Source organism: Mixophyes fleayi, chromosome 11 (assembly GCF_038048845.1).
Source record: "Mixophyes fleayi isolate aMixFle1 chromosome 11, aMixFle1.hap1, whole genome shotgun sequence".
NCBI lineage: Eukaryota > Metazoa > Chordata > Amphibia > Anura > Limnodynastidae > Mixophyes > Mixophyes fleayi.
Genome location: NC_134412.1, coordinates 20,990,398 through 21,014,244, shown reverse-complemented (window position 1 = coordinate 21,014,244; position 23,847 = coordinate 20,990,398). Strand labels below are relative to the sequence as shown.

The window sequence follows — 23,847 nt, the reverse complement described above, 5'->3', positions numbered from 1 at the left end:
GTAGCACATTAATGTCAGTTTATTTCTACACTTTATGCACTCCCAAATACTGGGGGGTCTGGATGAATATAAGCAATATCTCCATTAGACATATGCAGACTGAATAAGCCAAATACATCCCTCCCTGTAGTATGTATGCTCTTAGGAGCAGGGCCCTCATTCCTCCTGTCTCTATACCATTTCATCTCCTCCAACCTCACTGTACTAGCTATGCTAGGAGCCATAAGAGTCTTTGGGGTATATTTACTAAACTGTGGGTTTTGAAAAAGTGGAGATGTTGCCTATAGCAACCAGAGTCTAGCTGTCATTTTGTAGAATGTACTAAATAAATGATAACTAGAATCTGACTGGTTGCTATAGGCAACATCTCCACTTTTTTAAACCCACAGTTTAGTAAATATACCCCTTGGTTTTCCTCATTTGTTGTTCTGTACTGTCTTATCCTGTTTGTACTCTATAAATAAAGCATAATAATAATAATAATAATAATAATAATAATAATAAAAAAAAAAAGCATGAGGTCTTTTTGGTGCCATAATCCAGACTGCATGTTCCTTAAAGTTCCGAAAAATCAACAGTGTATCATATACCAAATATCTGACCATGAGCAATCCCAGGATCTGTATCCAGTTGACAAATAAAGACACATTTAGAAAGCCTGACATTGTATAACCACTAACCAGCAATCAGCCCTGTGCACACTCCACTGGTATCATCAGATAATAGTCCATGCACAGGATTTGCAGAGCTGATGTTTGAATGCTCGGCCATAAATTAGTCATGTTGGCTGGAGCCAGAGGGAGAGCCGTGCAGGAATGCAGGATCCCCTGAATGCACCTGTATCTGTCCCTTTACACAGTGTTATACCTGTTACTCCACTAGTCATGTGACACCAACACCTCCCCTGCAGCTACCTGAGCCTGTCAGCTGGACCTCTTATCAGTAGGGGCTGTGCTGGATAGAGAGAAGGGGGGAGGAGGGCGAGCTTACAGGAAAAGGAGGAACATTGTGATTCAGCAGTGGAAAGTAGTCTCCTGTTGCTGAAGCGGAAAATAAACCCTTCATTGCTGCAAGTCAGTTCTCTTTTCTTTTTATTTTCCTTGTAATCCAAGTGTTGCATGTTCTGCTTCCAAATGTGTTTAAGGGCTACATGCTTGGACTACAGGAGCAAGTGAAGCAGCCAGCTTGGTCTGCACAGCCATGGACATGTGCTGGGGAAACTGCTATTGATTTTTTTTCCATGTTGGTTTTGAAAAGCTGAACATATTTTTTCTATATAGATGCAAATATTTTCCTTTTTTTATTATTATTTTTTTTTTTTTTTATTTGATCGTTGTTGACCAGCTGAAATCCCAGCTGTTTTATTTTTTTTGTTTATTTACTATTATAGGCTGATTCTGTACCTGCCCAATAGCTTACTGTGGTAAGTACATTTTTGGTTTCACAGTCAATCTAATTTGTATGGCTTAGTAGTACTAGTATTAAGTGGGATCATTGTAGAGAGTTGCTGTAAAGTGACTCCTTTGTTTATTATTTGAGCATTATTACAACTACCCACCCAATGCAGTAGCAACACATCAAAGGTAAGTGATCCTGTACTAAGTGGATAATTGTTTGAACTTGCCTTGTAAAAAAATGCAAGGTATTTTAATGTGTGTTTGTGTGCTTTTGATTTTCTTTGTTGCAGTTTAGGGCTTTTTGGTGCTTTCCTTTAACAGTAACTAAAAATATAGAAACAGGTGGTTTTCATGTGTTGATGCAGAAGGCTGGGGCAACCTGTGGATCTGTCAGTCCCCAAGTGCCCCTGGTTTGTATTTCACAAACAGCTGGAGCATTGCATGCTGCCATCCTGTGCCAGCCACTTGTTGCAGATGGTAGTATTCAGCCATTGTTGTTATTACTGGAATTAACCATGTGACTGTGCTGGGTCATAGAAAGGGAGAATACAGCTTGTCATTCTGTGCTGTAATTGTATATTGTGCTATGGTTGTAGCTGTTTGCTGTTCTCATGAGGAACTAGAAGCCATAGATCCTGCAGGGCGCTTTCACTTTTTCTTTAATCCACACAACCTGTTCCAGTAACCTGATTAACCTCGAAGTGACCACTCTGCACTTATGTGACACCGTGTTGGTAAGTGTAGGGTCTGGTGTGAATGGCCACACGTGTATTTGCTTCAGTGTATACAGTACTGGAAATTGGGTAGTAATTGAACGTTCTAACCCCAGCAGGCAGGGTGTGACCATAGAAGCACTTTTCTATACAGATTTCTCAGTAAGAAATGTCCATGGTTTGAAACATGTTGGTTATTTATTTGGCTGTGCTGTGTTTGTATCTGTTTTGTTTTTTAACTTTATTGCAGCTACTTTGGGTGTTAATTTGCATTCCTAGCTGCATGGATTAGAACAGAAATAAAGTAGTCAATTCACTATTTTTTGCATGACGTTACTTACACAAAAAGTGTCAAATATATATATCATTTTAGAAGGCACTTCTTGGGCTCTCTCTTCTCTTTAGATTTGCTGTATCTAAATGTTATGGGTTTGTAACCCCACCCCCCCCAAGCAAGTCATTTGTTGTTTTTTTTTATTCATATTAGGACTTTAGGTGTCATTATACCATTATGTCCTGTAGAATATATTCATTCATCAGCGATAAAGGCAGAATAACAGCATCTACTTCTCCATTTTTATATAGCACCACTAATTCCGCAGCGCTGTACAGAGAACTCGCATCAGTCCCTGCCCCATTGGAGCTTACAGTCTAACAAACACAAACATTGAGAGAGACTAAGGTTAATTTAATAGCAGCTAAGTAAACTACTACTTAATAAAACTAATGACATTGTCAGGTCTTGTCTCTCACCTTTGATGCGTATAATACAATTTTAATTTTACACGTTATAAAAACTTGTAGAAAACTACTGGAAGATGATCACTTTAATGGAACTAGTTAAGCCTACCTATTTGGTAGTTTTGGTTTTTTTTTCTGTTTAGGATGATGGGTTTTAAACTATATTTTTGTATACGGTTCATCCCATATGTGTGATCAACATTATTTATGTGAATTCAATAAGACCTTTTAGACTGTGAGATGTGAGGTCCTGCAGAGGTTGAAAACCATGTGATCAGAGTATGGAATCTTCACAGCAAGGTAACCATCAGGGCCTCTGAAAGGATTCTCGGGGGCCCAGTGTCGTTACTTCTTGAGGGGCCCACTACCATATTTACCACCGCCTGGCCCCCAAGGGAGGCCCAAGTACTTTATACCCTCCCCTTTCTTCTTGGTGCCCCTGGTAACTATACATCAACTACTGAATATTACATTTTCACCAGTTATGATGATACAGGAATACATGTGTCCTGTTCTTGATACATGGACTATTGGAAGAATAATTGCAGACTTAGTAAGGGTTAGTAGATGTTAGACAAAGTGCACTGGTTGGTGCATAAGACCCGATACATTTGGAAGTACATACAGCAGGGGAAAAGTCGGGAGAACGGGGGATGTAGCGGCAGGATTTTGGATAGGAATACAATATGTTCCCAACATGCAAAAAAATGCATTCTTGCAGGACAATATATTTTAATGAGATTCAAGGGATGGAAAGGGCACATTTACTGAGCATTGTCTGGGTAGCGGGTGAAGGAGAGCTGCTTTACGCCTGAAATGATACAGTTGCTCTGGAATTGTCTTATAGTTTCACTGTTTAATTTCATTTGTTTTTCATCCAGATGCAGTTAAGTGCACAAATACTCACCATGTTATACCTAAAATACCCAAAAATTAAAATCTGTAATAAAGTCTCGGCTTACCATCCCTCCCACCATTTGGACCTTAATGTGTCTGAAGTAAATAGTATTTTAGGATAAAAAAAAACATGTAATTAATACAGGGATCCTAAGGTGGTGGTAGCAAGATAACAATACCTGGTAGTAGCGATAGTGTGCTTAGTGCTAGGTAGAAGCATCAGCCACCAATGTTAAAGCATCTGGCAGACGGTTATTTCTGTGCAGCTACCGGTGGTGCGGTATGGTTGGAATGAAGAGACGGCTAAAGCCAGGGGCCATTTCTCCCTTCTCATCCTCCTTGATCTCTCAGCAGCCTTCGACACCGTTGACCACCCCCTCCTCCTCCACACCCTCCAGTCCTTTGGCCTCTCCGGCCCAGTCCTGTCTTGGTTCACGTCTTACCTCGCTGACCGATCCTTCTCCGTCTCCGCCTCTGGGTCTCTCTCCCCCCCTGTCCACCCTTCCAGTCGGGGTCCCTCAGGGCTCTGTTTTGGGACCCTTACTCTTCTCTTTATACACCTCTTCCCTGGGTGAACTCATCAGCTCCTATGGCCTAAACTACCACCTCTACGCTGACGACACTCAACTTTACATCTCCTCTCCTAATCTCTCTCCCTCCTCTCTAGGGTGTTCGCCTGCCTCTCTGCCATCACCTCCTGGATGTCCTCTCAATTCCTCAAACTTAACCTCCCCAAAACTGAACTCATAGTCTTTCCTCCCCCTCATGCCTCGCCCCCTTCTGACCTCTCTATCACTGCCAACAACACCTCTATCTCCCCTGTCCCCCAACTTCGCTGCCTCGGTGTCATCCTCGACTCCTTTGGCCCCCACATTCTCTCTCTTGCTAAATCCTGCCGCTTCCAGCTGCGGAACATCGCTCGCATCCGGCCTTTCCTCTCCCAAGATGCCACCAAATGTCTTATTCACTCTCTGATCATCTCCCGCTTGGACTACTCTCTCATCTCACTCCCCTTCGATCTGTACTTAACGCAGCCGCTAGGCTTATCTTCCTTTCTCGCCGCTCCTCTTCCGTCTCCCCCCTCTACCTATCCCTTCACTGGCTCCCCTTCCCCTACAGAATCCTGTTCAAGCTCCTCACTCTTACATACAAGGCCCTCGCCAATGCCACTGCACCCTACATTTCCACCCTCCTCTCTATTCATGCTCCATCCCGCCCTCTCCGTTCTGCCAATGACCGTCGCCTCTCTTCCCCCCTGATCACCTCCTCCCATGCGCGTATCCAAGACTTCGCCCGCGCTGCCCCCCTCCACTGGAACAAGCTCCCTCCTTCCATCAGAACCTCCCCTAATCTGTCCAGTTTCAAATGGGCTTTAAAAACCCACCTCTTTCTTAAAGCCTTCCAGTCTCCCACTTAATTTCCTACCTTTTCTACTGCCTATTCCCCTCTTTCCCCTTCCCTTATCCTCCATTCCTCCTTCTCTCCCTCTCTCCCCCGTGTTTCTCTGTCTGTCTACCCCACCCCTTAGATTGTACGCTCCTTTGAGCAGGGTCTTCTCTTCTCCTGTCTTCACCACTGTTAACTCTGCTCTCCAGCTACCTCGCCCTCTTCCTCGAGGACCCTCTTCCCCTTGTCCCCTCTCGCTCCCTCCTCCCCCCTCTGGGTGTCTCCCTGTCACCCATGCCCTCCCTCTTGGACTCTGTCTTAGGAGGACCTTCCCCTCTCCCCTCCCCCGTCCCCTTAGCTGTGCTTTGAGCTCACGGAGTTACTGTGCTTATTGTTTACTGTACTGTGCTGTCTCACCTCGTATTGTAATTTCGTTTGTCCCTGTACGGCGCTACAGACACCTAGTGGCGCCCTATAAATAAAAATTAATAATAATAATAATGATGAAGTGAAGACCAATTAGCTAGTCTTAGAAATCTTAAGACAATCAGCTGCTAGCAACCAAGACAATTTGACCGTCGGCCGCGTTGTTGGGTAGGGTTAGGCTTAGGGATATTATTGTCAATCTAATAATACTACAGAAATGGAAGTTGATCAATCATTTTATTTCGAGCACCTGCTGTGAACCTATAAATGAATTGAGCAACTTCCACTTCTGTATTGTTGTATGAGAGGCCTGTCTGGTATCCATGGCTGATGGGGGACCTCTATATTGTCATTTGGAGGCTCTTGGGGTTACCTCTTGGAAAGTGAGCTCTCAATTTAAAAACACATGAATGTATGACCCAATATAGGGACTCTCCTTGTTTAGAGTTAGGACCACCCTATTAGCAGCGCCTTGACATGGCGGGTGGCTTATCATATATTTGCAAATTTGTCTAACTGAGAATTCTGCATTTTTATGTACAAGTAGAAAGGCGGCTCGTTTACTGGTTCTCAGCAGTGTTGCTGGGGGATTATTCTCTGACCTAATAATACCGTCTGTTATCATTGTCAACTTTCCAACCATGTCTATATTATGGTGTCGATCGTGTAACTGTCGAACATGCGTATCGCACCTGACACAGAGATGACCCAAGGTGCAGCCATCACTGATTGCTGTCTGCAGGCCATTTGCACAAATAGAAATTTATCTGGATTATATTGATGTCCTGTCGAGTGACCTTTGCTAGCTCTGTGCTCGTAAAATTGATAGGAGAAAGTTGGGACTATGACACTGTTATTGCTGCTTCTCTGCTTGTGACTAAAAATTAAAACGCCAACTTATGTAGTGTAAGGGATAACGCGTTCACGCCCTTCCTATTTGTCAATTAATAAAGCTCCATTCCCTCAGGGGCTGTGTAATCTGAGCTAATATGAGCAGTTATACAATAGCAATACTGGTTTAGTTAAAAGCATTGCATATTTAATGTATGATTTTGTTTAATGTGGAGATAACTTCCAAGTTGCATTCAAAGATAAATCAGTAAGCGATTTATCTTCAGACGTCAGTTTCAAGGGCGACACTATTATTCCTGCCGTTAAGGGGGCAATGCAAGGAAACGCCTGCTGTACAATGTTTTGTTTTTTTTTGTTTTTTTTTAGGAAGGCTTGTACATTGTACAGGCGGCGCCTCCTTAAATTTCCCCCTTAACGGCAGGAATAATAGTGTCACACTATCGCTGGTGTACATCTTTTAGGAAATTGAAATGTCATGTGCTCTTTGAACGAAGCCCCCACCTTACGTACTGTGATACAATTTTTACTGTGTCAGGCAGCATCCCAAATTTTTCATATTTCAAAAGCTGTCTGTATGTTCTCAGAGATCCAGACCACCCCTATCTACCTCAAACGCTGGAGTGTTTCTTTGTTATAGTACTTAACACGTGGGTGGGAGAGCGGACATTTAATATAATACCTTGTATAGCTCAAAACCGTGTCTATAATGTACCTGTCCAACCTGGAGTGATCTTCTAACCACTCGCCACTAGGTGAGTTTAGGGCTAGATTTACTAAACTGCGGGTTTGAAAAAGTGGAGATGTTGCCTCCAGCAACCAATCAGTTTCTAGTTATCATTTATTTAGTGCACTCTACAAAATGACAGCTAGAATCTGATTGGTTGCTATAGGCAACATCTCCACGATTTCAAACCTGCAGTTTAGTAAATATACCCCTAAATCCCTTAATTACTCACTAACAAGTGCAAGACCAAAAGGGTCACTTGTGTGATGACTGAAGGTTGTGAAATCCAATAAGAATTCAAATTGTAGCTTCATCCTCTTTGCTGCCGTCTTCCAAATTATATGGTGGATGCACAAAAGGTGTTGAAGTTTGGAACCTAAAGTGTGGAGATGGTTTATTGACCGTATGACCCGTAGCCTCTAACCGTGTATTAAAGAAGAACGTTCTATCTTTGTACGAGCTCAGTCTTTAAGGGTAGGTCATTGTATATGTAATGTCTTTATTTTACTGCCGTTAAAGTGCTCCTTTGTGTCTGCACGGCTATTTGTACGATTTGTGCTACCTGCCTTTCTAGCGGAAGAGTCTAAAACCATTCCAACAGCTCTGAGCCCTAAGAAGATTTTTTTTGTTTTTTTTGTTTCCTTTTCAGGTAGATCCTTATGTTTCGCTTCAATCTGTTTTCCGTATTGTCTGCCATTTTTTTCGATGCCTTGCCAAACCCCACAGCACAACGTGATGCGGGCAGTTCTCCACCTCTGGGATGTGGCCACCTTGCTGCCCAGGACTGTGAATGTTTCTTGCCTTATAGTTTAGTAGTTTCCGTTCTTACTTCCTTGATTTTGGAGGTGAAAGTATCGGTCAGCGTCTCTTAGTGCATTTATAAACGCACCGGCATCATTGATTCAGGTACTCGTTTCACAAGCTGCGGGGCTTCTACTTGAAGAGTTGAGACTCCCGTTGGGCTTTGCCACCATCTAGGATAATCTAGGTCAATAGGAGGAGGTCTAATTTGGGCAGCCGTCAAATTCTTAAGGGACATCTTTTGTCGGGCGGCCGCTCTCCTAGGGGTATATTTACTAAGCTGCGGGTTTGAAAAAGTGGAGATGTTGCCTATAGCAACCTATCAGATTCTAGCTGTCATTTTGTAGAATGCACTAAATAAATGACAGCTAGAATCTGATTGGTTGCTATAGGCAGCATCTACACTTTTTCAAACCCGCAGTTTAGTAAATGTAGCCCCTAGTCTCCCAACGTGACCCTCCCAATTGCTTTTTTAGTGCATTACAGACTTTTACAGTCATTTCTCTCCATTATATGTATTTATTGGGGGGGGGGGCTTCATGGTTATTTGTATATAGTGAATGTGGTGCGTACACACGCTGTGTTCATGACTAGCACGGCCCTTGTGCACAGCCTACTAAATTCAACATGGATAAATTATTGGCACAACATAATGGAAATACCTGTCTGACTGCTTCCTCTTATTTAATATGCTTACATTACTTCCAAGTCGCATCTTGAAGTATTGCCCTACAGCTTGATTTTATGCTGCGAAATTAACCCCCCCCTCCTCCCCCTGATTTCCAGAACTGAAATCAGTCATTACCTCTAAAACCCATCTTCTGTCTACCCCAATCACAGTGGTATGGAAACCCCCACATCTATACTCCGGATAGTACCTAGGAGGCAGAAGACGTTCTCTTTGAGAATTGATTAACTGCAGCATGATAATTGTAGGGTCTATATGAAGTGTGAAGTAGGGACTTAAGCAGTTGCTTTGTTTGGTTTTATTGTATTTTTTAGGCAGGAGCTAGTGGGCCTGTTTTGTAAGATGGTCATACGGATGCCCCGCTTATACAGACCAGTCTGCATGTTGTCTAAATGGTTGGGGCAAGAACCTAAGGCTGGGTACACACTACAGGTATTTCACCCGATGATCGTACCAATCGCGCAATAAACGATTGTTCGGCCCCCATCTCGCATTAGTGTGTTCGCTCCAACAAGGAAACATTATCTTTCCAAAGCGCATGGTACAATTTCATTTTATAAACGGACTAAAAATCATTTTATGGAACGATGTTGAGCAAATCCTGCAGTGTGTACGCACTCGCGTCCAGCAGTGTAGTCAGACCTCCATAGAGTTTATAGAGTCCCGATCTTTTCAGCCGATGGTTATGACCGATGAAGTGCACAGATCTGAAGGTAAAACGTGTATAGTGTGTACACATGAATCGGCTGCTGATCGGGACTTTCATTAACGATATCACATCGGGAGAAATGTTCTGTAGTAGTGGGCAGCACGGTGGCTCAGTGGTTAGCACTTCTGCCTCACAGCACTGAGGTCATGAGTTCAAATCCCGACCATGGTCTTATCTGTGTGGAGTTTGTATGTTCTCCCCGTGTTTGCGTGGGTTTCCTCCGGGTGCTCTGGTTTCCTCCCACACTCCAAAAACATACCAGTAGGTTAATTGGCTGCTATCAAAATTGACCCTAGTCTCTCTCTCTCTGTGTGTGTGTATGTTAGGGAATTTATACTGTAAGCTCCAATGGGGCAGGGACTGATGTGAGTGAGTTCTCTGTACAGCGCTGCGGAATTAGTGGCCCTATATAAATTGATGATGATGATGTAGTGTGTACCCAGCCTAACTGTTCATAAAATACAAAGTTAAGATTATACTGTCACAATCATTGTGCATCTAAAGGGAACGTACGAAGATCTCTCAAGGTCTACTGGGAATAGCCCAATTTGTATGTATTCCAAGGATAAGAGACGGCGTGGTGAGCGGAGAAGAGTTAATCTCTCCTTTCCTCTGGCATTTCAGATCTTCCTAGAATCCCACTTACAGCCCAAATCTCACATCCCACAATAAAGACGGACTGGATAGAGATAAGCGTCGCAGGCCGCGCTGCCGGCGCAGAACAAAGCCCTTCTTTCTTCACAGCGCGATGAACACGCTGCCTCTCGGATAAGAATTGTTCTGACATTGTATTATTAAATGTTTGTAACTGCTTCTCTCTGAATGCTGACTCTGCAATCTGATACTGGTACATTATTCTCGCACAGAGCCTACGGTCTGGGCCAGGCAGCAATTATAATTTTTAGAGAGACTCTTCCCTTTCTAGTAGTGTATTGAATGAAATGAAAGTGCGCGCTGCAAAATCAGGTTAAATATTGTATTTCTTTTTTTCTTTTTCTTTTTTTTTGCCAGCGAATCAGAGTTTTAGCATTTATTTTATATGTATAAATTGGTTTTTGTTGTCCCCCTGAACGAAAAAATGTTTGGGGATTCTGGGATTGAATGCAGTAGACTGTTGCCAAGTAAGTCTTTAAATCTTTCTCGTAATAGTCGCTGCTTGTTTTGTTGATAAAAATATATTCAATTCAATTGTGTATCCAGGAGCTGAGCCCAAAACATCCTGCTCGGCCTTCTCTTGCTTGTCATTACAGCTCACAAGCCATGTCATTTTCGGTCTGAGAGCGAGTGCTTCAATACTGGAGACAGTGGGAGTCTACAATCTGCCTCCCCCGTACTCTCCATAGTGTACCAGGGGTCCATAGGTCACTGTGTCCAATGTGATCTTATGCAATATTGTTAAATCTCTGTATGTATTGTCCCACAGACACAGCTTGGACAGTGAAGTCTTTTCTTACAAAGCAAAATAAAGGTCTGACTTTGTCATTCTGACGGCATTCGGGGATAAGACCAGAGCGTGACTTGAATGTGTCATATTTTATTATTTTCCATTTGTTCATATATTCATGGGATGCAGAGTAGGATGTATTTCCAGTTTGTGGCAATAAAAGTATTGTTCTGCTTGGAACTCAAAGGTTAATAGGACATAGCTGGCTTCTGACTAATGCAAATGTGTCACATAGGAATGTACTTGTCTAATTGCCATTTCAATGTAGACAGTACATTAACCCTTGGGGTACAAAATGTCAACAAAAAGAACCTTTATGATTTTAACATGTAAAAAATGCATCCTGAAACGCGTAGGTGTAACTTTTTGTACAGTCAACCTGAGAATTGTGTGTACTGACCACTCGCTCATACACGTGAGTAATCTTATAGTTGCTCTACCTCTCAATATTATCCCATTTTGCAATGTTGACGAGGTTCCTCGATATTCTAACTACTGCCTCTCCCAACAAGCAGGACAAAGGTACTGTCCTGCCTAAATTAGAATAATTGGGAGGTATGCATTACACCTCTGAGGTGGCACTTGTCACTTTAACCCTCCTTTATTTTTTTTTGTGTGTGGTTGACTAGGGTTAAAGCACCTATATTGTCAGTCTGCATCTCCTGCTTTGCAGTGTGTTTCCAACTTCGAAGTGGGGGGGGAATCAAATAACCTGTAGCCAATCAGAGCATTGGAAGTTTAATAGCAGTACAGAGTATTTTTAGTTCGGCAAACTCTTGCATGGCCAGAATGTATTCGAGATGGAAGAGGGGTGGGCTAGAACAACCTATAACATACCTGCCGGCGTTCCCACTTAGAAATTTTTAGACAAATTAGGCCACTCTCACAAATCGTGTTCTGATCCTGTTTAAACACGCTCGCTTCATGTGGGCCATATCCTTTTTGAATGCCAAAAATATGGATTGTCCTGTGATAATTGGGATTATTAGGCAGGGATAATGTAGCCATAATGCAGTAATGAGACATTTTAATGCCACGGGCAAGAGAGAACATTGGTTCTTCCCATCTTGATGGGGGCATAGTAGGTGCCAACATGGAGGGTCGTCGCTGGTCCGTGAACAACATGGGTTAGAACAATTGCTGGACGACCCTTGACCCCTCTCTGGACCATCTATTCTCCCCATAGTGGCCTCTTATGGACTAACTAACCCAACGCTGGTGCCCCCCCTCAGCTTGGTGCCCGCCTCGGCTTGGTGCCCATGACATGTGCCTCTGCCCTAGTTACGGTTCAGGTATTTGCTGTTCTCTGTGTCATAGCTACAATGTTCTCTCTCAGAACAAGAACAATTCCAGCCTTACCTGGTATATAGCATCCCAAGGGATTTTAGAACGTATTAATCCGCCCAGAATATATTAATATTATATAATATTATACTCTAGGTTTCAAGACGTATGTTAAAAAAATATTCAAATCTATTGATAACTACTCCTGATTATATGGTAGCGAAATATTAAGAACATGTATAGGTGTATTTCTGCAATAATTATGCCAACAGGATTTTAAATTGGCAGTATATTATTCTTTCCCACTATAGCAGTCTCAATTGTGTTCATAATAATAACTCATTGAATTATATCGCATTTAGTTTCATACGGTCTCTCCACAGTAATATCAGTGTGGGTGATCTAATGATCAACTTCATTGAAAGTGATATTGATAGTAGTAGAATCTGTAATATCTTTTATAAAGTATCCATTAAGATTAGTAACTGTCAAGTAGTGTGGTGGCTGTTGGTACATTTAGTTGGGGTTATGAGTTTGAATCCCGACCTGATCTGTGTGGAGTTTGTATGTTCTCCCCGTGTTTGCGTGGGTTTCCTCCGGGTGCTCTGGTTTCCTCCCACACTCCAAAAACATACTGGTAGGTTAATTGGCTCCTAACAAATTGACCCTAGTCTCTCTGTCGGCCTGTCTGTGTGTGTGTGTGTGTATCTGTATGTGTGTGTGTGTATCTGTGTGTGTGTGTGTTAGGGAATTTAGACTGTAAGCTCCAATGGGGCAAGGACTTATGTGAATGAATCGTACTCTCTGTACAGCGCTGCGGAATTGGTGGCGCTATATAAATAAATGATGATAATACACAGTTGGCCTCATTTACTAACAATGATACAAATGTAGAGTAATTAATTGTGGCCAATCAGAGAATTAACCATAACTTGAGCATGTTGGAACAATAGTAAACACTGTACCTAATCCATGCATCAATCTGGCTTTAAGTCAAATTCAAGCGCTGCCCGGGTTTAAATCATTAAGTTATCAATGAGTTGGATGTAACTGTCAACTTTTTTAAAAAAAAATGATTAGCAGCAGCCACTGAAATATTTTGTTTTTATATTAAATGTCATCGGAATCCATCCAATGGAAGGCCCAGAATAGGGTCCCAGGTCAAAGTTCTGCCCAGCGTACACCAACGGGAGGTCTGACCGGGACCTTGACACCCCTAAAACTTGTCCAGGATCCAACTGGACCACCTCGCGTTGGTTTCATCCCAATCGGTGCAGGGTATCCAAATGCATGACTGGACAGACAAACAGACCAATAATTTTTATATACAAGATATATTGCAGTGATAAGGGATTTTTTTTATGTTGCAATAGGAAAATCTTAACTGAACTTTCTCCTACCTACTATATATGTTCTGTATAGGATTTTGTTGTTGTGTGGATTTTGTTATTTTGTTTTGCTACAAAAATATTTAAATATTTTAAATCCTCTTTATTTGTTTGTTTATATAAGTGCAGTCCTTGCAGGATAACTAAAACACTTTACATGAGTGTTCTCTAATTCCTCTTTTATATTAATCCACAAAACTAAATTCCAATTAATTAATTTGCGGAGGTTGGATGGATGACTACACACTGCCCGAAAGTCATACTCTTCTGGCCCCGTTTACCGACCTGCACAACAACGCGACTTATCCCAATCTGGTTATTATCCGCCATTGAGCTAATTCCAGGGACGCGTCTGTGGCGATATTACTTAAGATTATACATTAGAGCTAGAGACATTTATTTTTTAACGGGTGGGATAATCCAAGTATTTTCAAACAGGATAACTGTTTCCAAATTAGGTTTTTAATGTATCTGTTACTTACTAACAGTGGTCAAAGTGGAAATCTACAAGTGCTGATATGGACCTTCCACTTTGAAATGAACGGCTGGTGGCATTGTCTCCCTTATATCTTCCATGTTAGCCTTTATTTTTCCCTTATCTGTTTACTTTGTCTGTTCCTATGTGTTCCTATATTCATTACAGATATTTCCCCTCTCTCTCTCCCTACCATTGGCGGATCCAGGTGGGGGCCCCTAGCAGGGGCTTGCTGCCGGCGGCTGCACACTGTGTAGTTCCGTTCAGCAGGGAGAGTGTGCTGACTGGCTGCTCTGATTGTGTATAAAACACAATCGGAGCGGCCGGGCAGCATACTCTCTCTGCCTGTCTCTGCGGCAATGTGCTCTGTTACAAGTCCGTATGGCTCGGTAGTTTGAGTAAATAGGCTAATTTGTTTTAGAACAAGTCTAATTTTACACGAAAAAGCATCTGAAACCAAACCCGTCCAGCCCTGAGCCTACCTAACAAATGAATTCTACAGACAATTACCGGACTTGCAAAACCACCTAAGCATATAACTAGCTAGAGCGCAGAGACTCTGCAGAACGGACCTGCACATAGTGTGCAGCCGCAGGCAGCCTTAGCTGTGAAAAAAAGGGGGGGGGGGGACTAAATCGCCCCCCGAAAAATAAAAAAATTCTAGATCCGCACCTGCTCCTTACCTGCTCTCCTTGTGCCTCACATCCTGCTTCTCCCTTAGTCCTTGATCCTCTCTCTCTACCTGTTTCTGTTCCTGTTATTCCCTCTCACTAGTTAATTGACACTGCTGCTTCTTCTGTGCACTGTGCCCCCTCCTCCATCGTCACCCTGTGCCCCCTCCTCCATCATCACCCTGTGCCCCCTCCATCATCATCACACTGTGCCCCCTTCCATAGATCACCCTGTGCCCCCTCCTCCATCATCACATGGTGCTCTCGGTTCTGTACTTACTTTTCTGTGACATTCTTTTTTCTGTCTTCTTCTCTGTTCTTTCATTCTGTGCTCCCCGTTCCTCTCTGCTCTCACCTGCGGTCTCGCTGTCGGGTCCCGACAGTCAGTGAGAATTTAGCAGAGAACAGAGAGGAGTTGGGGTGAAGAGGGGAAGCTAGGGGGAGCAGAGCGCCTATCGGACATAGCGCCCCCCCCTTCCCCCCTCCTTGCCTGCTCAACACCGGTAGTGTCTTTGAAGAAGTGGGGCAGAGAAGTGCCGGTATGTCATATCGGCACATACCGCCCCACTTCGAGCACTGCTTACTAACATGATCTCCAGATGCTGGTGCACTGTATTGCACCACTGTAGAACAAGTGGTGGTCTATGTATTGTATCAGAAGTTCAGGGCATGTACAGTCAGTGTTTGTAATAACTGCTTCTCTCTGACAGGTCGCTGCCATGATGTGGGCCGGGTACATTTTGCTATTCCAGGCGTTTGCAGCCACCGTTGGCCGTGTTATTGAACCCCAGAAGCAGCCTGAACTTCTAAAACCAGGGAAAGAAGGTAAACCTGTCATTCATTCATGCTTCCTTTTCAGATGCATTTTACCCATAATTGCCTACTCTCCCGAAATTCCCGGGAGGCTCCCGAATTTCCGGGAGTCCTCTCGGACTCCCAGAAGAGTAGGCATAGCTCCCAAAATTTGGCGAAATTAACAGCGGTGAATGTAGGGGGCGGGGCTTAACATGTCATTAAGCTCCACCCCCCCCCCCCCCACCCCACCCCCCCCCCATTTAATGCTGTGAATTTCGGCTTTTTAGAGTGGGGACGGGGCTATGGTGAAATGTCACCACGCCCCCCCTCCTACCCCATGTGTCACATGACTGGGGGAGAAATCTTAAAAGTGGGCATGTATGATTTTACCAATAACCATGTTTAACTTTACAATGGCTTCTGCTATAGCTTTGCACACTAAAGCTGGGTACACACTACACGGTTTTCATCCAATAATCGGCTCAATCAGCCGACATACAACCGCTCGTTCGAAAGTCGGGTCAGTGTGTGCAGTGACACGATGGTCGAAAGTCTGCCCAAATGGACGATTGTCGCCTCATTTGGTTGGCGTACCGTTTAATATTTTCGTTCCAATCTCGTTTCCGCTGTGTAGTGTGTATAAACTTCCGACCGATCCACAACAGTGAGTACGAAATTGCAGTCATTGCTCACGACAACATGGCTGTAAAAAGTCGCTAAAGGGACGTCCGCTCTTCCCTTTATCGTCCTAAACAAGGCTAGTGTGTATGCAGTCCATGGACCGAGCGATCGGAACATCGATCGGATGTAAAATCGCTCGGCATAAAAAGTTGGTTGAAACTTCTGTAGTGTGTACCCAGCTTTAGACACCATGCTGAGCGTAAGACCCGTCCGTCTCAGACCCTGAGCCGCTGCTTCCCCTAGTGGAGAACCTGAGACTGCATGCTGTTACAGGATTACCCTGAACCGCTGTGGTCGGTGGTAGATCGCTCACACGTCTTTCCCGCTCACCGCTATCAACCAGTTGCCAGGAAGCGGGGTGACCAATAGAAGACAGCACGCTGTCATTAGTTCATTTTTATTTTCACCCTACCTGGGAGTGCAGTTTTAATTTGTGTCGCTTGCCAACCTGTGGTTCTCCAGGTGTTGTGAAACTACAACCCCCAGGATACTCTGCCAGTCAAGAGCTGGCAAGGCATGCTGGGACTGGTAGTTACACAACACCTGCAGAGCTATGGATTGGCCAGGCCTGCTGTATATATTGAGATTCATGGATGCAATTTATTAAGGGCTGTTGACAACTTTTAATAAGTTGTCTGTTTCTTAATATTTACTGGGTGACCTTTTGGATCTATAGTGGCACAATAGCTTCGGGGATACCTGGCGATTTCATGCGTTCTGTTCTTGTTTTATAAACTGAACAAGTGAACACAAAAAGTTTTCTTAACTAATGGTGTAATAATAACTTTGAAATACCAGTGTGTATTTATGTCTATATTATCTACTCTCTATATCGTGGTACAACATATGCCACCCTATAGGCACTACCAGACGGGTACATAATGTCCTATACACCCCATCATGTTACCAGTTTGCCTAGTTAATGCTTTAGCTCAATAATATAATAAAGAATGAATAATATTATGTTCTGTTTATAAGCCACATAGCCACGACTTGAAGCATGTGAATAGAGGATCCTTGAAGATTGGGAAAGAGGAACAATAGGGAAAGATTTGAAGAGCTAGACGGTAGATAAGAATGCATGTAACATAAAATAGTGCAGTGTAAGGCAATAGTAAATAAATAATATATATGAATAATATTATTATAATATATATTGGGGTTTTTTATCATTCCTGAAGTAAAACACTAATCCTAAAATCTTCCGTCCCCTCTAGTGTTCCTGAACAATGAAGACGCACACGCTTTCTTTAACCGCAAGCTGCTGTACAACAGTTGGGATTTCGAGATGTTTACCCCGGGTAATCTAGAGAGGGAATGTTACGAGGAGGTGTGTAACTACGAGGAAGCGCGGGAGTGCTTTGAGGATGAACAGAAAACGGTGAGCGCAGCATTCGTTCTTGGTTATGAAGCCTACTGATCTATCAAGCAAAACGCCACCTTTTTGGCGAGTGTCCTTTAATAATGTGGCAGTATTAGATAAGCGGATGCTTGGCTTCGTTATGACTAGTAGAAGTGACCAAGGAAAGAAAACCATAAAATTGAAAAAATATATATATATATATATATACATACATACATACATACATACATACATACATACATACATATACATATACACACACAAACACTTGTATAAGTTATTTTCTTATATAAGTGAATCTGTCAGGTAATTCAAGGCTCCCCAGGCTGGAGAATCCTGAAATCTTCGACATAGAAGATCTTAAACTCACTGAATCTAGTCACATTCACGCTCTGAGCCCTCTGTGATTGACGAGTCCGGAGTGCGGTTGCCATGGAGACCGGAGCGCTGATTGAACAGTGCGGGATGCGATTTGCTGACACACAGATGGCTATTACTGCCCAGGCCCCTCTCCACAATATCTGAAAAGGGAGAGAGCGCATGGAAGGAGGGTATAATTAAGGTAGACAATGTAACCCTGCAGTGTAGAACAAGGACCAGGAAATTCTTTTCTGTTCTATCTTACAAACCATGAATAGTCTATTTTTTTTTTTTTTTTACCCGAATCGCTATTTATGTCATCGTCTCCTAACAACCAGTTTTCGATCCGTTACTACCTTTGGTTATAGGGACATTTTTTTTAAAAAAAGATACTTTTAACTTTTTATAAGCAAAATTCTGAATATATTTTAAAATAGTTAATACAAAAAAAATCTTATTTTATGTAACATTGTTTTATTAATTGCTGTATTTCGAATGAATCTTCAGTTAATTTATTTTTTTATCACTGATTTAATTTTTTTTTTATTGGGAAAATATACAGGCGTAATTGTGTTCATTTTATGAATTTATGTGAAGGCAAGAACTCCTACAATACAGTATAGAGCAGAGGTGTGGAAGCAGGTGCCTAGGTTAACACATAAATGTTCTTTATTATGGCTATGTTGCGATTTTGCTGGTGGCATTGTCGATATTCGCACCCTGTGTGCGCCCCTAGGTGAATAACTACGCCTGGGAATGATCAGTTCTAAATCGATCTTATCCTTTCCCAATATACGCTGATGAGAACATGGCGCTCAAATAACAATAACATATCCCATAGATTGTAAGCTTGCGAGCGGGACCCTCTTACCTCTCTGTCTGTATATATTACCCAGTATTGTTTTATTAATGTTTGTTCCAAATTGTAAAGCGCTACGGAATCTGCTGGCGCTATATGAATAAATGTTGATGATGATACTATGTTTGCCTTCACAGTTATAGCAGCAATCGCTCCCAAGAAAGAGATTTTCATTCAATGTGATCTTGACTGTATGCAGAGTATTGCATTTTATTTTTAAAAGATTGCTGCTCGCCCTCTAGTGGCTGTTTAAAAGAATACACTTAAAACCAAATGAGTCGCTAAAATTGTGTATTTGATCCCTGTGTCTCTCGAGTCACTTAATGGTAGGGCATGCTGGCATTTGTAGTTCCACAGCAGCTGGAAAACCATATGTTGTCAAATACGGCACTATAAACGGGTCAAATCAAAATTTATTACTGTACTTGATTGTTTAAGGACGTTTAATAGGTATTCTTAAATCCTCGTGTTAAATTTCTCTCTCTCTCCATTTTAGAAAGACTTTTGGAAAACTTATGTGCACAATGGGCAAGGTGGCGGCTCAGGTAAGTGGCACACCCGTTATAAGGCTTTGTCATGGTGAAATATAACACATGTAACGAGACCAGATCAGAAATGCAACCGAACCACTGAAGATCATTTGCGACAGATGAAACTGCTGTAAAACCATTTCTAAAACGCACTTAGTTTTGCGCAGAAGTGCCTGGCCTTGCAGACCAAATAAAAGGCAAACTGGCGCCACATTTGAAGGAAAATATTTTTACACCATTCCACGGGCAGAGTTCTTTGGCTTAATGCAGACTCGGTCCGTAGGTTGTGTCCTCGTCTGCTGCGTTGTGGAGTGAGATTCAATATAAATGAAACAAAAAATTCTTGAGTGTTTCGATCATTTTAATGGGGGTGCTTTTTCCCCCCTTACTGTTGCACTCCAGCAGAGAAGTGCACTTTCTCTATATTACAAGAATAAAAGCTCTAAATACAACCAAATGTTATAAAAGTCTCCAGATATGGAAATCCGGCGTGCGTTTCAAGTGAGCTGAGCAGGCGATGTAGGTTCACTGGCGCAGCAACAAAACTATCTACTTTGCACTTCGTACATGAGGTGTGTAGGCATTAGGTCCATATGTGCCATCTCTTGTCTGGTGATAACTTGCATTGTTATCCCTCTCTGTGTAGATCACATTGCAGTGTAATGTCGGGTGTTGCTACATACTGCTCTGTGGTACCACACATAGGAAGGGAGGCCATTGCTCACTTTCCGTTGCCTAATTTTCACCACGTTCCACTCATGTCTGTACTTCCAGGAAAGTCCCCTGCGGTGGATGTGGCTGGCCTGGTCGCTGGGCTGGTAGCAGGGGTCGTACTGCTGGTGATGATAGGAGTCCTGATCATGTACTGTGTGAGATACAAGGCCAAGGAGAGGACAAGGCACGGGAGGTAGGTGCTCGTTCTGCTGGGTAGATAATAGTAATGTGGTAATATTAATGCTGGTTTAAAGGCATGGGAGCTGTGATTATATAAAGACATACCTCTAACCTCAATGCAGTGCCCACAGGCCTCTACACACAATAGGGGGTGTGGCCAATTCACAATGGGGCTTAGCTAAGTTCCCCCTGGGCTTGTCTAGCAATTTTGAAGGTCTAGGCTTCTATTTAACCAAACAAACGACGCTTTAACCGTTGTTTGTTTCAGCTGCTCTGCTGACACCTGGCTAGCAGCTTCAGTGTATGCTTTATACATAGACATTGTGTAAGCATAAAAATGGATCAATGTCTGCTTGTATTTAAGTTTTAATAACTTTTTTTTTGCTGCATAACAGGTCATCAGTGTGATGGATTGTTGTTGTTGTTGGGGACTTTGTAGCTTTTTTTATTGCTGTTGAACTTCATAGATTTTTTGACTGCTTTAATGCTTTCTTGTATTTCAGGGCCCCTGTAAACCTTACGAGTAGTACTTCACTTCCCGAAGCCCTGCCACTAACAGAGCTGCCATTGGCTGGACCTACAGCCCCGGGGCTCCCGTCTTATGAAGAGGCTTTGGAGGCATCGGGGACCTATGACGCACCCCCTCCACCATATCAAAGGTAACTACCCCTGAAACGTGTGTTTATTTTTGTTATTATTATTATTATTATTATTCTTATTTATTGATCCAGATATTGACTTGGGATGTGGGAGGCCACAGAAATATGGTAGCGTGTAGTGAGCAACTAGTGACTGATATCCTACAGCTTGCACGTTTGTTAATGCTGACGCATTTGACGACGTTGCAATGATTGATTAGCCTGGGGTCCAATGAGCAGGCCAGAATCCATTTACATTCATAAATGGCAATCGCTTGGTGGCATGGCCATTGAGGAAGGATCTACTGGTAAACGCTCTGTAGATTTAGATCCAGGTTACATACATACATTGGATCTATAACATTTGTGCTCAAAGCATAAGAAACCTGTTGAAATCGCTGGTAATTCGAGATCTCCACTCGTTAACACAGAAAAAAAGCAAAAGTTTAAAAATAAATGTTAAAATAAACCTTCCCATTATTTTAGGCCCTGCGTTATCCATCAAAACTTGCGTAAAATACACATTTAGTATATCTGTACTTTGGAAAAGTACACAATTGTGTTTTTGATGTTGCCTATAGCAACCTATCAGATTCTAGCTGTCCTTTTGTAGAATGTTCTAAATAAATAACTAGAATCTGATTGGTTGCTATAGGCAACATCTCCACTTTTTCAAACCTGAAGTTTAGTGAATATACCCCCATGTATTCTAACTTTTTTACTTTTATAGAGCAGGTACTCTGGCTTAATTGCATCTTGTCCTTGCCTGAATCGGTGTATACCCCACTACAGTTTATTTATAAAAGTCACCATTAATTTGTGCATGTAATGAATGCCGTAGACACTTAGATTGAAGATCTCGATGATCATAAGATGAGATTGGACTTGCACGTTACGATGTAATTTTGGAAGGATATGATCCATTTAAATGGACCAACCTTCTACACTCAACTGAAGCAGTAATTGTATAATTCATGAATTTAAAGAATTCATTAGGAATTTGTGATATCGCTGAGATGCACCCAGAATCCATAATATAATTTGTGTATTTAGTAGATGTTTTTTTTTTTTTTGTTTTGTTTTATTCCAACCCATATCTTTCATTGTCTTTTTTTTTTTTTTTTTTATCCATTGTCTTTAGAGGTTCCACAAGATCGAACCAACCCAGCTGAAGCCCAAAGGTCGGAGCGGACTTACGTGTGCGTGTGTGTGACCAGAGTGTAATTTGTGCGTTTGCCAGAGAGGAAGGACTGCTTTGTTGCAAAAAATAAATACTTTTGTCGATGGGTTTTTAACAATACTACTGAAATATACAGTTACCAAAGAGACGGCGACTGAGCCACGATGGGTGGATTTTTTTTATTCATGTTTACGCTCTACTGGGAGATACAGATTTCCGCCCACTCCCCAGGACGCAGCCCCGATCGTTGAAGTAGTAACGTCTTATCAGCGAGCCTCCACGTTATCTATTGCAGAAATACAGTGCTACGCTTAGGACGCCGACTTACTAGAAGAAGTCATGTAATTTGCTCGCTCTCTCTGGCTTGGGATAGTATGTTAGGTGTGAAAATGAATTTCAGGGATATTCGATGTTGGAAAAACTCTTCATTAAATTTGGAGAAAAGCTGGAAAATGTGAAATGTTCAGGTTGGAATCAGAAGCCATTGTGCCTCGTTCTTTCTTACTCAGAACGGTTTAGTTCAGCTCCGCTGACTGTTGTAATTGCTCGGACAACACAACGAGACCCAGAGTGCTGTTGGTTCCAGAGGAAATTCCAATAAGTCTGTGACGATGTGACTTCACGCCTCTTCTGCACGTCTCGGAGCTTCTGCTTCACCTCAGACTTTACATACAATGCAGCGTTATAAAGGCCCGCGTCAAAACAAGGCGGTTTATCCGACGGCCGTCGATCTAAAGCGAGGGCTTTGCCGCATCCTGAGTGACACTAACTGACGCGCTGAGGCGTGTGCGCTTTGTATTCTTATTGTCACCCAACTGACCAACGTGAGGCTGCAGGATAGTGGTATATTGATATACACTGTGCACCTGGTCATTTTTAATTTCTGTATATGTAATAACGCAGCCAACCACCCGGAGATAAATTGACTAATCTCTTCTTATCTGTAAAAAAGAGCAAATGTATCTGGTTACTGTACAATGTGCAATGATATATATATATATATTTTTGTGAAGTGTTTGTTTTTAATAACGAAAAAGAGAATTTCTCCAAAACTGGTTTGTAAAATAAAATTTAAAGGTTACCCAGCTCCTACATAGACTGGAGGCAGCCATTTTGTGAGGTGAAACCATCACGAGAATGCACCCTGCCTAACATCACTGAGGTAGATGGCACAAAATGGCTGCCTCCACTGCTTGTAGGAAATGAGGAAAGCACTTAGTGGTGAGGGGGAGCATGATAAGTGTTTCTATCCTTACACCACTTTGGGTTGTCTTACTAGATGGTGTCCATCTACAACATTGTTACACAAGCATCGTTCTGTCGGGGTTTTTTTTTTGGGGGGGGTTGTTATAGAGAGAGTGATAATATGAACTATTAATGGTTGGGGAGTTTTTTGTTTTACTTTTCTTTGTAAGTTAGAAACACATTTCACTGAAAGGATGCCTTACCTAAATTTGTATTTTTAAATAAAGATGATTTGCTAAGAATGTTTTGACGCTGTGCAGTGAGTTATTTAAACGATCAGACCATTTATTTATTTTTGGGGGGGGGGGGGGGGGGCATTTTTAATATTTTTATATGTAATAAATATTATCCAAGGTCCAGAGGTTTTCTCTTTTGCACTTTTTTTATTTTTTATTGTAATTTTCTATTACTTATTTGGGTATTTATTTCAATATATTACCACAAGAAATGTAGCCTTTCAGTCATTTTATGGGAATAAATATAGGCAATGAAAATTAATGAATAAAAACTTTTGCCTTTGCAGAGTCCGAGCAGACCAGAATATCTTCTTATTATAGAACAAACACATGTTTTTGCTGATGGTACTCTCATAGATCCTGATTCATTAAGGAAAGTTAAGTAAATCATTGAGTAAGTAGTCTCCTGGACGAAACCATGTTACAATGCAAGGGGTGCAAATTAGTTTTCAATTTTACACATAAGTTTA

The 23,847-nt window shown here is 42.1% G+C and overlaps 2 protein-coding genes across 3 annotated transcripts in view; one reads left to right on the top strand and one right to left on the bottom strand.

Moving 5' to 3' along the window:
• The window catches only part of SCT (secretin), a 98,338-nt gene extending 97,511 nt beyond the window's left edge, over window positions 1-827 (bottom strand). For both annotated transcript variants that reach the window (XM_075190624.1, XM_075190625.1), the window contains exon 1: window positions 681-827. The gene's annotated coding sequence lies outside the window, so the exon portion shown is untranslated. The remainder of the gene's footprint in view (window positions 1-680) is intronic.
• A 1,208-nt stretch (window positions 828-2,035) lies between these two features.
• Window positions 2,036-23,383, top strand: PRRG2 (proline rich and Gla domain 2). The gene is made up of 7 exons (XM_075190623.1): window positions 2,036-2,131; window positions 15,307-15,421; window positions 17,290-17,453; window positions 19,151-19,199; window positions 19,959-20,091; window positions 20,582-20,737; window positions 21,858-23,383. Exons 2-7 carry the CDS (start codon window positions 15,316-15,318, stop codon window positions 21,886-21,888), a joined length of 639 nt encoding a protein of 212 aa, XP_075046724.1. The 5' UTR covers window positions 2,036-2,131; window positions 15,307-15,315; the 3' UTR covers window positions 21,889-23,383.
• Window positions 23,384-23,847: the final 464 nt, after the last annotated feature.